General features: G+C 36.8%; 2 protein-coding genes across 5 annotated transcripts; one reads left to right on the top strand and one right to left on the bottom strand.

Annotated features, from left to right (window-relative positions):
* Positions 1-68: 68 nt before the first annotated feature.
* Positions 69-8499, bottom strand: LOC142616944 (uncharacterized). Of its 4 annotated transcripts, none has more exons than XM_075789680.1 (10): positions 7511-8494; positions 5058-6218; positions 3700-4845; positions 3482-3523; positions 2781-2857; positions 2122-2206; positions 1935-2018; positions 1686-1787; positions 1502-1600; positions 69-630 (listed from the first exon to the last, which is right to left on the bottom strand). In XM_075789680.1, the coding sequence occupies exons 1-10, from the start codon at positions 8288-8290 to the stop codon at positions 520-522; spliced, it is 3687 nt and encodes a 1228-aa protein (XP_075645795.1). In that variant the 5' UTR covers positions 8291-8494; the 3' UTR covers positions 69-519. The 4 variants fall into 4 exon arrangements, 2 of the variants coding, with proteins under 2 accessions (XP_075645795.1, XP_075645802.1); XM_075789687.1 differs by having other exon boundaries at positions 5058-6175; positions 7511-7683; XR_012840894.1 differs by lacking the exons at positions 69-630; positions 1502-1600; positions 1686-1787 and having other exon boundaries at positions 1955-2018; positions 2122-2857; positions 3756-4845; positions 7511-8499.
* Positions 8500-10242: 1743 nt separating this feature from the next.
* LOC142637803 (serine/threonine-protein phosphatase 7 long form homolog) lies at positions 10243-10982 on the top strand. The gene is made up of 2 exons (XM_075811805.1): positions 10243-10290; positions 10440-10982. The coding sequence occupies exons 1-2, from the start codon at positions 10243-10245 to the stop codon at positions 10980-10982; spliced, it is 591 nt and encodes a 196-aa protein (XP_075667920.1).
* Positions 10983-15624: the final 4642 nt, after the last annotated feature.

Below are 15624 nucleotides of genomic sequence, written 5' to 3'. Positions count from 1 at the left end.
GGTGTATCCCTAGAGTTTTCTATAACTTATTCCTTACTCATACAATACACAAAAACTTACAAAATATGTTTAGCGAATGGTAATGGTAATGTAGATTTGTATTGATTTTTCTTTTTCTTTCTTGGAAGTACACGTACATACAACACCTTTGTAAACCTAACCTAAAAGGAGGCTTATCCACTATGTACAAAGAATAAAAAATGGTTACAATGAATGATGTACAGTTAGGAGGAGAAGAAGAAAATTGATATCGAGGATTAAAAGACAAAAAGAATGTGAGAAAAAATCTGTGCAGTTTAGGCCCAATTATTAGGTCCATGGTTCTCCTTCGATGTCATCTCAATAGATCAGCAAGCAATCTTATATACAGGCTGCCAGACTTGCAGATGAATTGTGCTCGCAACCGTCTGCAATATTTCTCCACAGCTCCTATAGTCATCTTGGTAACCAGTGGAGCCTAGCTCCAGACTTTCTAGTGATTAATTGCACCAATTCAGTGGGCAAAACTGAGTAATGTCGTCACCTATAACGCTCTATCAGCTTCTGCAAAAATTCTAATGTCTGAGTATACGAAGGATCTGAACGGTTAATTGGTTTACATGAATTAATATGATCTGTTGACTCTAGTACCTGTTAAGAAAAGTAAAATATATAAGTGAAGGGTTGAAGAATAGGAAGAATACTAAGCAATACGCATGAGCTAGAAGATCATGCATTCATTTGAAGTTGTCAACGTTTAAAATGGCAAGGCTATAATAAAAGGCCTGACATCTGTCCAAATTGATCCTCTAATTGATCACCTCACAATATATTCAGTTGATCCCTCACTGCTCAAATGTGAGATCAATATCATTCCCTAACTGCTCAAAACTAAGAATAAACATCTTAAAGGTCTCCCATCTGCTGCTGAAAATAACGCAGGTTCTTAAACACTGTTGACCAATACTTTAATAAAACAACAGGCCCAAGATATACTCATGTTTGACAAAAACATATGTAAAAAGGTTAGATGCCACAGTTTCCAGGAACCAATCTATGAAATCATTGAAATGTACAAGAATACCCAATGAAAAGATTTTGCATTTTTCTAATGCTTACCTGTTAACTAATTATAAATAACATATATAGCACATCACTACTTTAATCAGAAAAGATTATCTCCTCTACAAGATGCAGACTAGACTCAAACCAATGTGCAGTAATGTATCAGCATGTCATGAAGACAAATGGAGCACTAGTAACTAACAAACGCTTCCAAGATGATTGATGGCTCATGGCAAAGTCTAAACAAGTTTTTAAAGCTTTTCCTGCTAATAAAGAAAAAAGTTAAAAACTAATTTGCAAGGCATGAAGGGTATGTTCATGCTCAACAGCCAACGCTACATATGCAATGATACTCTAAAGTCATTTCAACCGATTTTTTAAAACCTAACTACTTAGGCAAAAGATCTCTTTGTCTTCTTCAGCCTAAGTGTCATATGTTTATCGAAGTCATACTTACAACAAGTTCACCAAATCCAGGATATGCTGATTCAATTGATACTATTTCCATTCGGAAGGCCCATCCTCCATAACCTTCAACAAGGGGAGTTACCTTGGTCTGCAAAACAATTATTAGCTACCTCTTAAGCTCAGAAAAAGATACACAGGAAGAGATCCACTATTTTAACCAAACTGTGGACTACCTCACAGAAACTGAGGACATCAAGCACCCCTTTCTTATGAAGGTCTCGGATATAGTCGTTAAGCTCTACTAGTCTCGGCGACCCACTCCTTAGCTCCCCTATCTAAGAACAGCATAAATTAAATGCTGTTAACATCTACTTGTACAACAATTATTTCAACTACAAGATAAATGTAGAAACCAACAATCACGTGCTATTGGGGGCCGGGTGATAATAACCCAGCTTAGTTTATAAAGATCATATACTCACAGTTGGGGCAGGGCGAAACACCAGGCCCATTCGCCAAGGCATGTCTGCTAGTTTGCTGCCAAAATGTGGGCAGCTATAGAACACCTGAAACCAGGTTAAAACACAAGCATCATAAACAATTGATAATTGAAAGTTAATCAAAGGATCAGCAATGTAAGAAAATATTTAATTATTGATTGAAGCATACAACTCCAGCAGTGTTGTTCACAAGGTTATCTATATTTTCTGCCTTAGCTTTATACAGCATCTGCTTTACAACCAAGCCTCCCATGCTGCAAAAAGCAAAAGTAAATACATTAGATAAGATAATACACACACACACACACCAAATGCTACATGCTGTGAAACAACAGAAACAGACTCATCATGTTGCTCTAGGAGTCCTACAATGTCTACCAATAATGGAATTAGTTTCTTTTTCCATCTTATACCAATTGGCTGATAATTTTATTATATGTGAAATTGCAAATAGAAGCAATATATCAAAAACAAATTATGGTAGTCAAAATTCCCTGAACATTAGGATGAGTTATCATCTATTCACTAAATCAAACCAAACCTACTGGCATAAGGACTCTTATTTCCAGGGACATAAATCATCAGTGAAATACTTGAGGACCACAGTTAAGCTAATGAGTGCCTATTTGGAAGTAAATATCAATTTTAGATGTAAAACTTGGCAAAAATATGTTATGTTAGTTGCCGCATTGAAAATAAAGGAAAATCAGTGAATCCTTTATAGGAAAAAATCTTTGTGTGTGTCACTTTCCTAATGTGTATCAAATACAAGAAGCTTGTTATTGCCAAGAAACCACACAATCTCGTCCCTAAGACCACTATAAAAACCTGTGAGTCACAAACACCACCGGTCGATTCCCAATGCCTGCAGCAACAAGTTTCTCCAATAGCATGGAGCTTACTTCCTGCACATTTCCAGCAGAAGCAGGTAAAGACAAGCATCAGTAGAAATCAAATTATATATAAGCCAACCAGCAAAGAAGGAACTGTGGGACCAGCAGATTCCATTAAGAGATAATTGAATGAAGCAAATGCTACAATTTTGAAGTCAAAAAAGATCAAAACTAGGTCAAGCAACGTTATAGGTTTTTCCATATGAAGGAAATCTGAAGATCATCTTCTACTCATCAATAGAAGTACCACCTAGGATTGGTCTAGACTGACTAGGATGAAATCCATTAAAGTACATATTCAAATTATGCAAACATTAACCTCCATGGGTTCCCATAAAAAACAAGGTGTGAGAACTGTGAATCTTATACCCATGTCAACCATTGACGCTCACCAACCGTAGAAGTGCAAAATAATATGAGCTAAAAATTCTGAATGGAAAGTTCCCATTCCCCCATAACTCATGCTTCCTAAAAAGAATCTCAAAGTAACTTGCATGTATACAACAAACATCTTGCGTATGAATAACATTCTCAGATCTTTGATGATTCAAATTCCTAGTAACATAACATGATGGGTGTTAACAACTCAAATGACATATAAAGCTGCTTCTTGACTGTCAACCAAAACATACAAACCTGAAGGGGCAAACTAGCTCCAGACCATTGTGTGAGATTTGTCTGTATAAAACATGTAACTGTGGATTAGATGCTGAACATGGAGACCTCAAGATCAACTCCATAAACCAACTAGTCATCAAGGAATTAAGGACAAAATTTCCAAGAGGTAGCAGATACCAGAAAGACCTTTTAGAAAAACAAGAACCTTTTAAATTACTACCAGACTCAAAACAAACCTTGTATTTGAGAGTAAACATGCGAGCTTGAGGGAAGTCAGATGAAAGCCATTCACCTGGCCAAAATGTTCCTAGCTTCCCTGCTTCCTCATCAATCTTTTCTACCAAGCCAGATGTAGTTGAGGTCTTGTCCTCAGCTATGCGCCAAGACCTATAAGCCCCACCACGGATCCCATGGACAAAAACGACATCCAAAAGAGGCAGTTCTGATTGTGAGCCAGCATAATCAACAGAACTAGAAAGGCTACCATCATTTGGGGGTGTGTTTACAGGCGTACCCTCACTGGCTACAGTAGTAGCCAGAGTCGAAGATTTATCCCTTCGAACATTGTCCCGATCTACTTGTTCAGGACACTTCCAGTGGGACAGTTCGGGATTGATTAAAAATACCATATCTTTATATTGAGGACAATTGTTATCTCTGTTTGAAACACCAGTATCAGGAAGATTCTTATTTACATGGTCTTTATCAATTTGGTGATTGCAAAATATATTTAGAAGTGTTGCCCTAGCATAACTTTGTATCTTAGGGTCACTGCAACCTGGAATCTTCCCATTAGCACAATCCTCAAGCCATTTACACCAAGTTTTATCTGCCATAATAACCTTCTGGGCTTTTGGAAGGAGTGAAAGGATAGCTAACAGCCGAGCTGCATGCTTGCGAATGTGGGCTGTAGCTGGAACACGAACACTAGATGAATCATTAGTATCAGAAATAGGTGATTCCCCATGACCATTTGGAACTCGATCCTGAGCCTCAAGTGTTCTAGATGCATCATACGCTTCAATTGCAGCAAGTTTCTCAAAATCATCACATAACAGAAAACGTCTCAACAGACACAAAACCCCAAAATCAGTTATTTTTTCCTGAAATTGAGGCTCTTCAGCACAAATTTCAGTCAGTGCTTTGATCCCCTTCAGGGTTGCCAATGCAGAATCTGCAGCATCAAACTTAGCCAGGTTATCTTTCTTTAGATTTTTAAGTGGTCCCACAAAAGGTTCCAGAGAAAGAAGATCTGCCAGAGGGAATGTATCCACAGAACCAGTGGCTGTTCCCAGCTGCTTCACTGCTAGATTAACAACAGCAACTGCTAATTGATTAGCAATTTGTGTAGCAGAAAGAATGTTTGACTGATCGATTTTTGTCTGCAAAAGTTAGTAAACTTCATGAATACTAACAGAGAAAGAGCACTGATAGAAAAGAACTATCTATAAATAAATATACATATATATATATAATTAAAAAAAACAATTTAATGATAGTCCAAGAAGTTATATCTGAAGTACAACCAGATAAAATTTCTCTCTGCAACACATTTCAATGTGAAATAGCAATGAGATAGAAAATTTCTTCAAACCTTCACTTTGTCATTTTTAGGTTGAGTGCTTCCTTTAGCTGATGTCTTGGCAGAATCCAGGATTTCAGTTAGCAGAATAGCCAACCATCCTTGAGAAATTGGTACAGAAGATGGTCCATAATCTTCAAGAATGTGATAAAGTATCTTTTTGGCTGAAGATTGTACGGTGTCCGAGGAATTTTTCCCATAAATCCAAGGAAGCAATATACCAGACCACTTTTGACTCTCTTTAAGGGATAAATGCATGTCCCCCGTACAAATTAATTCTAGTGCTTTTGCCAGTGCATCTTGCACATGCTTATGCTTTGTCAATCGTTTAGCAGTGTCCCTCATTAGATGTAGGCCCTTCTCCATCACTATCTTTTTTGCCTCAGGGCTTCTCTCAACAGAAACCTGAAAGGCAGACAACGCCACCAGAGCCAAAGAAATGTCCTCATTTTTACTTGCCTGCGAAATAGTAGAAAGAAGACTAGAACTCCAATCAGAAACAGAATCATTTAAGGGCAGATTACGGTCCTCTAGTAGCAACCGTGCCACCAAACTCCCATGCCATTTCACAGATCTCTCTGGTGCCACTAAAGCAGTCATGACAGCATGGCCATCTTGATCCAGTTCTTGAATATGAGACCTATTCACCTCTGATGCCGTTGCCCAACTTGCTAATGCCCATGCAGCAAAAGGTACAGAAACATGTTCACAATGCAAATCATCCCAAAGACCAGGAACAACAGCAGAAGACAAATTATTAGCTTGCATTAGTGAACCATCATGCTTATTTTGTCGGAAGAGAGCTTTAGGTGTATGCCTAGCTGATTGTACATGATTGGTTTCACCAATACCTAATTCCATAAGCTCACTTGTTCTTGAAAGCCCCAATACTGTAGTTCCTCCAAAAATTTTCATTCCAATCCCTTTTATTCCGTTCCCACCATCTTCATCATCTTGATTAGCATTTGATTCATCCAAGTGAATGCCACCTTCCTCAAGAACTTGAATGGCTGCAGCAATATCTCCAGTTTCAGCATGCCCTGGTAGGGATGGCTGAAATGATACCTTGTCTGAAATATCACAGCTGGAAGTAACAATATCCATAATGGCAGCTACAAGCATGCTCCTACCTTTCAAAGAATCAGAAACATCGAATGAACTACGTCTTGATTGCTGTTCCCACAAAAATGCAATATATCAATGGCAAAACAAAAACTAAAAGCATCAAAAGATCAGTGTCTGTGACAGTTTTAATAATTAGTGAAAAATCAAAGAAATGTAAAAATGATCAAGCTATTTCATGTATTTGATATTGATGTTCCATATTACTTATTAAACAACAACAAAAAAAAAAAAAAAAAAAAAAGAGAAGAAGATGATTTGCTATTTATTGATATTGTCCAATACAAACAGGTCAGTCTCAGGTTCCTTTCATATGCCAATGCACACTATATTAACCGTTTCTTATAGACATTGCCTGTCCACCTTTGAGATTTACACCTGAATTTAACAACCAAATTAGGCTTTTTCCTCTTCTAGTTTTAAGTACACAAACCCTACATCTTACTTTTAACTTGTTTATGCAAATGAAAGAAATTCAGCATTAATATTTTTGGGTGGTCGTAAATTCTGAACAAATTAGTATTTGATGTGGACTCCAAAATGTTTTTTTTTTTTTTTTTAAATGGAGTCCAAAATGAAAATTAAAACAAAATCTGTCAAAAGTTATAAGTTCCAAGTCATAAACAAGGATCTAGGGCCATCAACTAACTAGCCTTATTCTACTCAAGAAAAAAGATAATGCGTATTAGTATCGGTGTTGTCCTGTTTGATTTTACATTTGATGCTGGTACTTCTAACAGTAATCTATAAAGAGAATGCTATATTTACCAGTCCATACTACCCTACAATAAAGATGATCAACCATATATCGAATTCCAAGAATACAATTCAGAATTCATTGGATGTGGCTAACAAGTGAATGCAATCATTATAGATTAAACTCAAGAATAAGAACAGGAAAGACCTTCAAACCAAAGTCCAAACTCCTATAGATTAAGCTATTTAAATGAATCAACTTTATTGATCAAACAAATCCAAAGCTACTTTCCGAGATTTAGATAATTGAAAAATCCAACATTTCAAGCTTTTTAACTAAATCAACTATCACACACAAATGGCATTGATTCGTCAATTGTTCAAACTGATCCAAAGCTACTTTCCAATACTTTTTCTTTTTCTTTTTTTACTGAAAAGGTAGAACTTTCCAATACTTGAATACATCAAAATCTAACATTTCTATCTTATAAATAACAAAAATTAGAAAACCTATAGATTAAGCTAATGGCATTGATTCTTCAACTGTTCAAACTAATCCAAAGCTACTTTCCAATACTTCAATTCATGAAAATCTAACATTTATATATCTAATTAATATAAAAATAAAAAAATTGATGGAAATTCACCTTCTTCGAACGCTGAGGGTGACATGAGAAAATGAACCTGAGAAGTTTGGGAATAGCATGAGGCCTCCCAAGCACGGAGGCGGAGACATTAGGATCGGCGATCAAGTACGCAAGCGCCCTCGCCGACTCGGCCTGAGTCCCAAACCCGTCCCTGGGGACCGCCACGGACTCAAGCAACCAATCGACGACGGCGCCACCTCCAGCACCAACGATCGCGGCCCTGCGACTGGCATTGGCGGCGGAAATGTCGGCGAGGAGCGCCGCAACCCTAAGTTCGAAGCCGGAGCGGACCTCATGGTTGGCGGAGGACAAGACGGAGCTGAGAGACTGCCAGAGAACGGAGGCTGCGACGCCGGTTTGCTTGGCGTGGTGGAAGATTCTGTTGACGGAATCGGAGGATTTCTTGACCGCGCGTTCGATTCCGGAGTACAAGGGATTAGTAGAAGTGGAGGAAGAGGAGGACGAGGAGGAGGAGGACGAGGAGTTGTGTTCGTCTGAGGTGGAGAGGATAGCGTAGTAGGAGGCGATTAGAGAGGAGAGGAGTGTAGCGGAGAGAGCGAGCAGGGAATTGCGAGAGAGAGAGGCCGTGGCAGAGGCGGCGGTAGTAGTGAGAGGGTGATGAACGGAAGAAGGCGGCAGCGGCGGCGGAGGGGCTTTTTGGGAAATTTCGAGATCGTTTGAGGGTTCGATTGGGTTTTGCGAAGAGGAAAATTGAAGGCGAGGGTGATTGGAGAGAGGGAAACGGAGAGAGCGTCGGGTTCTGAAGCAGAGCCGAAGCATAGTTTGTTTAGAGAGAAAGGGAAGGGAAGAGAAGGGAAACTTGTTATTTATTGAGGCCTTGGTTTTGTGTAATGTTTTTCTTTCTTTGTTTTTGATTGTGTGGGAGAGTGAAGAAGGAGGCGTGTATGGCGGGAGCAAAAAACGCGACAACGTGGGAAGAAAAGAAAGGTGATAGATGGTGAATAATGGTCTACAAGAGGAGGGAATTTCCCCCCAGAATATGCGAACCTTATTGGAGACATATAGAGGTTCATTCTTTTTCTTTTTAAAAACAATCAAACAAACGCAAATAATGGAGAAAGAATTAAGTTTCAGAAAAACAGCCCATAAACTCCACTCAAAACAACTATAATAAGGTTCATTCTTCTAATATAAGTAATAATCATACAAGTAATTTATGTAACATATAACTTTTCAACAAGTGAATGTAGAATAAAAACCTTTTCCAAAGATAGAAAAATTCGAATAAGAAATTCTTCTTTTGGTGGATTCAATTTTAAAATATCCGAAAAATTAACAGATTTTCCAAGAAAACTATTTTAGAAACTTTTTATAAGAAGAAAAAATATTTTTTTTAGAGTATTTTATATTTTTACAAGATAATGTTATCAAAACTTTCTTAAAATAGTTTATTAACAAATACTTTAAAAACACCCATTAAATGACCTTTAAAATAAATAATATATATTCAAGGATGAGATTAAATTCTATAAGGACGTGGTGTAAAACCCATGTTTTACCCCTTCAATCCCAACATGCCACGTCATCTTATCACATATTTAAGAATAAACACAATCACACTCAATCAATTCTAATACCCATAAATAAATCCAACAAAATTGGGAATTTATTGAGATGTTATTAGGTGTGGTAGGATATATTAAATTTTAAGTAAAATACTGATGTGGCAATCACTTATTGGATGGTGTAAAACATGGGTTTTACACCCCATCCTTATAGAATTTAATCTCTTAAAGGATATAGTTTAGCTACAAAATTTGTTGTAGCAACCTTACTCAATAAAATAAACATTACTACATATTTTGAAAATCTAACCATTGACTTGCATGTTCTTTATATTCTTAATACACATGTCAAATTTTGTGTCAATCGGATATTATTTACTATATGCTCTATAAGCTTATATTTTTAAGCATAATTTTAAACTACAAAAACTAACAATTAAAACAATTTATGCTTTAAAAAAAATAATTAAAATAATTTATTGATGGCATAGCTGATCTTTAATTTTCTTGAAATTTTGCAAGCACGGAAGATATAAGAAGAAGATGTTGTGGGCTATTTTTTTGTTGGACCCAAGGAAACTTTTTGCGTACTCCCTGGGCAACTTTTTTGCAATCCTACATCGAAAGTTACTCCCCCTACTTGCTACCTTATAAGCTTAAAACTGAAGGAGTAGTGTACCATCAAGGAGTACCTAGTCTTAATAACTGATGGTACACTACTCCTTCAGCTTCAGGCTTATAAGGCAGCAAGTGGGGGGAGTAACTTTCGATGTGGGATTGCAAAAAAGTTGCCTGGGAGTACACAAAAAATTTCCCTGGGTCCAACAAAAAAGTAGCCCACAATAAAAGGAGCTATAATTGATGGTACACTACTCTTTCAGCTTTAGGATTATAAGGCAGCAAGTGGGGGGAGTAATTTTCGATATGGGATTGCAAAAAGTTGCCCAGGGAGTACGCAAAAAGTTTCCCTGGGTCCAACAAAAAAGTAGCCCACATAACCAACTACAATAATCTATAAAAAAAATGTTCTTAGAGATATCATTAAGGGGTTATCTTTATGCTTGTATAGAGTCCTCTCTCTATTCAATGTCACAATATTAAACCATATATGGTGTAAGTCTCTCTTTATTCAATGTCACTAACCAATATTGCACATTACAAAAACCTATTATTTATAGTTGATATGACACAAAAACTTTTTGCAACATGACGATAGATCATGGACCCATTGATCGTAGTGTATTGACGGAACAAGTTAAACATTGATCTGAGTTATTGTGGAACGTTGGGGGACAGGTAATTGCATGTGTTTTCTTGTACTATGCATTCATGTCATAACTCTAATTAGCCATAAATACTAAATATTTGCATAAGATTTTTATTTTTTGTTATAATATTTGCAGGATCCTCCTGGCACACTGGATTGTCAATGTCGCCATGAAGATTTGACACTTCGAGGTCCTATGGTAGATGATCGTGTCCTTGCCATTGTGAGGTTGCTTGGTCTAGAGGGTCTACACTTGGTCCCATCCATACAGCTTGACCATGCATTGATCACTGCATTTGTAGAGCGATGGCGCCTAGAGACCCATACATTCCACCTACCACATGGTGAGATGACAATCACATTGCAAGATATGGAAGATATCACGGGGTTGCCCATCGAGGGTGAGGCAATGGTTGGGCCCACTAAAAGAACTTGGATAGAGGTGTGTGCTGAAATGCTTGGAATTCAAATTCCAAATGGCAGTCAAATTGTGCTAAAAGGTCAAAGGATTTTGATACTTGCACTTGTCGACCAAATCAGACAACCACTGCCTCCGAATGCCGATGAGATTCAAGTTCATCAGTACGCTCGCTGCTATATACTTGCCCTACTAGGGGATATGGTATTTCTTGACAGGTTCGGAAATAGGGTCCATCTCATATGGTTAGAGTTCATGTAGAACCTTCGTAATCCACGCAAGTGTAGTTGCGGTAGTGCAACCTTATCATGATTGTACAGACAGCTGTGCAATGCAATCGACAAGAAGGCAAAGCAGATTGGTAGACGATTGATTTTGGTCCAATTTTGAATATATGTCAAGTTTTCACATATGTCCCCCTAGACGGTGCCCCAACTCGAGGGTGTTTCTGGTCCATTACACATTACAACACATTGCAAATAAATAACATGTTACCCATTCATTCACATTATACATAACAACACATTACAAAGAAAAACCCATTGCATATTTCAAATAACAACCCATTACAAAGTACAAATAACAAATACAAAAAACAATAATAATGATAAATTACTATTACAAATAACACATTACTCATCAACAATATAAAAGTGGTATGTGTGTGTGTGTGTATATATATATATATATATATCTACCAAATGAAAAAGTGAGTATATATATTAGCTAGGTCTAACCAAAAAAAAAATTAAAAAGGTTTGAATATTTACCTACAAATTGAAGAAGAAGAAAAGCTTTTTAATTTGTAGAATGATCAATGTGTGTGAAAGGGAGAGTTTGGGTGTGGGAGAGAGCTGGGAGAAGTGAGAGTTGAGTGAGCTAAGAGGTGAGGTGAAAAGTGTATCAAAGAGTTTATGTCTGAGAGGTTGGTGTAAAATTTATTGGAACTTGAGTTTGATAGACTCGAGTTCCATTTAAAAATATTTTTACTGTGCATGCATAACTGAGATAGGTGGGGTAGGTGGGGTAATTTACTGGCCTGGAAGTCAAGTATGCTATCCTCGACTTTCAATGGAAGTCAAGTTCAGTAAACTCGACTTTCAATAGTCTATGTGGCTTTTCCTCTTTTTTTTTTTTTAATCCAGGTCAGAGCTAATTTTCAGTAGGAAGTCGAGTGTAGCGAACTCAATTTTGACTGGAAGTCAATTTTACTGTACTCGACTTCCAAAAACAGTCCAACTAACTAATAAACTTTGAACACATGCCATCCGCCTAATAATTTTCCAAAATTATGTTGTTTGGCAAATTTTTCCATAAATGAGTCACAGAAACTTCTTCATTTGATTGTTTAATTCTTTTTCTTCTCTCTACTCATCTATTCTTCTCTTTCAGTCTTCTCTCTTCACTTTACACAATCACATTTCCTTAATAGGACATATGGTTTGAACATCATTGTTGTGGGTGGCTTTGATGGATGTTATTAACGATGGTGTGTGGTCATTTTGCAAGTATATGCTACATGATCATTGAAGAGGGAGAAGTCAAGCAAGGTTTCATTCGTGGTTGGAGAAAGTGTAACTAAGAATGACAAAGGGTTGATCAATAAGTCATAAGAGGTACATGAATGTCACAACTTACAAAGGCAAAGACGGATAGAAGAGAAAGAAAAATAGATAGTGGACGGGAGAGGAGTTAGAAAGTGAGGCCGAGGGCAATAAACGACATAGTTTGCATGGGTGGTTATGAATAGCACATTTTTCTAAACGTTTCATGGGGGTTGGCAGTGGTGGCTCCAAGAATTTTTCTTAAGGTGTTCCTTAAAAAATATAAATTATAAAATCTAATAAAAAGAGAAATTCATATATTGACAACAACAACAATTAAAAAAAAAACACGCAAATACATAAAGTTTACAATTGTCTTCTACGAGTTTTCATATTTTGAAATCGTTGTTTGATAGTCTCATTATCAATGCTACAAGCTACATCTCTTTCAATGTACACAACCAAGTAATCTTTAATCCACTGAATGTAGAACAAATTATGGAACAAAATTTAATTTTATTAGCATAAAAAACTGAGAGTGTTCCCAAAATTTTTTTTGAAGGGTAGATCAATAAATTTTTTTAAATTATATATATATTTCAGGTGGCGCTGCCCTGCAGGTTGGTAGCAATGGTGTGTTGTCATTGTGAGCGGTAGAAACTATTTTAGTAGAATAACATATTATATTTAAATGGAGACAAGTATATTTAAATGTTTGGTAGAATAACATATAATATTTAAATGGAGGTGTGGAAATAATTAAGAGGTCAATGTAGATTCCATATTCCATAATAATAATAATGATAGAGATAATAATAGGTAGTGTGGCAGGTCAAACTTGAATAAGCTAAATTCTAACCTCACACAATTAATTTATAGAGATGAGGTGCCAATCAACCTTGGCTATCCTTGTTAAAATGAATTAATCAGATAATAATAGGATAAGTGCTTGGAATATATGCAAGACAAGGAAATTGAATAATACTAATCTTGGATTGATTAAGTTATGTTCCTTGGGTTTGATTCGAGATAAAGGTTTACACTTGTTCTTGAGTTACAATGATATTCCTCTATTTTCTCTTTTCTCCAAATGTTTCATCCCCCTCTTCACAAGGATCTCTTTGTCTTATATAGTCATCCTAGTTGTATTTTGGCCTTCCACTTGGAGGGCTAGGGTTTGTTTCCCTTGATACTTGTCATATCAAGATCTTACTAGAAGATTTCTTTACTACACCGTGAACTATGATAACACTGTTTACGAGTCATTCCTTCATTAATGCGCCAACTAAGTGGGTGCAGAGTATTGAATGCGAAGATGATGAATGCTTTTATCTATACTCTTCCTTCTCTTGCTTGATGACAAACTTTCCTTCTTTTCCTTGGTTTGTGCTTGATGGTCGACTTTAGAACTGGACTTTAGCCCTTCCGAGGACATATCAGCATCCTCAGGGTCCTCGGGCATTCTAGTCTTCTTGGGTTTGTGGTTGAGTTGTCATATTTGCTCCAAGGATTCTTTGACAGTACTTCTTGAGGTGTGTTCTTCTGGTATTGATCTCTTCTCACCCATTGCTGTCCTCGGCTTCTCATCCTCCCACAGGTAGTATTACTATTTTCTATTCTATTAGTTCATATTTGGATGAAAACTAATTAGGTTTAATTTTATGCATTTGAGATTTTTTTTAAAAAAATATTGGTTGATAAAGGAGTTTAATTTAATATTGTAGATGAATGGCCCAATGAGCCTAAAAAAAGGCCTAAACCAATCACATGTGGTTTGGTTTGGTAAACTATTCCTTAATTATAGTGTATTAGTTTGGAGTAATGACTTCCTACCTTAATAGGGCTGGGTTAGATTTCCAAAGGCTTTGTAGCTGAATTGACACCTTCCCATGCACAAAGTGCTTGGAGGTCTAGGAGGGAAAAAGTTTAAGTTACGGGGTTAGTAGTATATAATAATTATCTCTCAAAAAAAAAAAAGGCTGGGTTAGATTAAAAATACTTATAACTTGAACCATCCTAATGGTGGTCCAAATGCTCATTAGGGTTTGTTTGGGAGCAATTTATTTAGCTGAAATTAAAATTTTTTTACTGAAAGTTTAGAAAAAAAGTTGAAAAATAAGTTGAATAGTACAATAGAACCCATGAAAAGTATCAAAAAGTGTAGTGAGACCATAAATAATAGCAAAAATAAGCTAGAATTGCAAATAAGTTGAAAATTTCAGCCCATCCCAAACTAAAACACTAAGAATTCCTTCCTTCTAAGGATGGCCCAAGCGCAGACTGGACTTTAAACTGATTTTCCAGTGGTAATCTACATTAAATGGGAGCAAGTTGTGGAATTGTCTCCAATTGTGTATGTTGGGTGACAATAAAATGCCTCACTTCAATTACCATGATGGGCTTTGAAGTTTTTGAAGTTTGAAGCCCAAGTAGTGCTCACATGCAGCTGACGGATCAAGTTTACAATAGAGTCCCTGGTTTGACGAAGCAACAGACCATTTCATCTATTGCCAACTATTGGCTTATTAATAACACTTCTCAAATTTTGAACGCTAAATCAAGGGAGATGGACTGAATAGGACTAATTTGGACCGAATAAGACTAAAGTGGATTGAAAAGGATCAAAGTGAACTGAATAGACCGAATAGGACTAATGTGGACCGAATAGGACCAATGTGGGTCGAATAAAAGTGGATAGACCGAATAGGACCGAAGTAGACTTGATGGACCGAATTGAACCAATGTGGACCGAAAAGGACCGAATTGAACCTAATAAGACCAAAATGGACTAAAAAGGACCGAAGAAGACATAATGGACCGAATAAAACTAATGTGGACCAAATAGGATCAAAGTGGACTAAATATAATCAAAGTGGACCGAATAAGACCAAAGTAGACTGAAAATGACTGAAGTGGACATAATGTACCAAAATAGGTCGAATAGGACCAAAGTGGACAATATAAGACCAAATAGAATAGTAGTGGACATGATGGACCGAATTAGACCAATGGGAACCGAGTAAGACTAAAGTGGACCGAAAAGACTAAAGTGGATAGAATGGACCAAATATGACCAAAGTGGACCACACAAGACCGAATAGGACCAAAGTGGACCACATAAGACCGAATTGGACCGAATAGAATCAAAGAGGACATATTAAGATTAAATAGATCAAATAGAACCAAAGTGGGCCAGATTGGACCCAATAGGACCGAATAGGATCAAATAAGACTGAATAGGACCGAAGTGGACTAAATAGAACTGAGGTGAACTAAATAGGACCAATGTGGACCAAGTAGGACTAAAATAGACCGCATAGAAGCAAAGTAGACCGAATATACTGAATAGGACCGAATAA

This window comes from Castanea sativa, chromosome 1 (genome assembly GCF_040712315.1).
Source record: "Castanea sativa cultivar Marrone di Chiusa Pesio chromosome 1, ASM4071231v1".
NCBI lineage: Eukaryota > Viridiplantae > Streptophyta > Magnoliopsida > Fagales > Fagaceae > Castanea > Castanea sativa.
Note: the sequence above shows the minus strand (reverse complement) of the source record. Positions and strands in the feature narration are given on the sequence as shown.

Coding starts and splice junctions, on each gene's coding strand:
- LOC142616944 (XM_075789680.1), bottom strand. CDS start 8,290: ATGCTTCGGCTCTGCTTCAGAACCCGACGCTCTCTCCGTTTCCCTCTC. Junction 2,858..3,481: donor GAGCTAGTTTGCCCCTTCAG/GTTTGTATGTTT, acceptor GGAAATGTGCAG/GAAGTAAGCTCCATGCTATT. Junction 631..1,501: donor CTGGATTTGGTGAACTTGTT/GTAAGTATGACT, acceptor TTTTCTTAACAG/GTACTAGAGTCAACAGATCA.
- LOC142637803 (XM_075811805.1), top strand. CDS start 10,243: ATGACGATAGATCATGGACCCATTGATCGTAGTGTATTGACGGAACAA. Junction 10,291..10,439: donor GTAGTGTATTGACGGAACAA/GTTAAACATTGA, acceptor TAATATTTGCAG/GATCCTCCTGGCACACTGGA.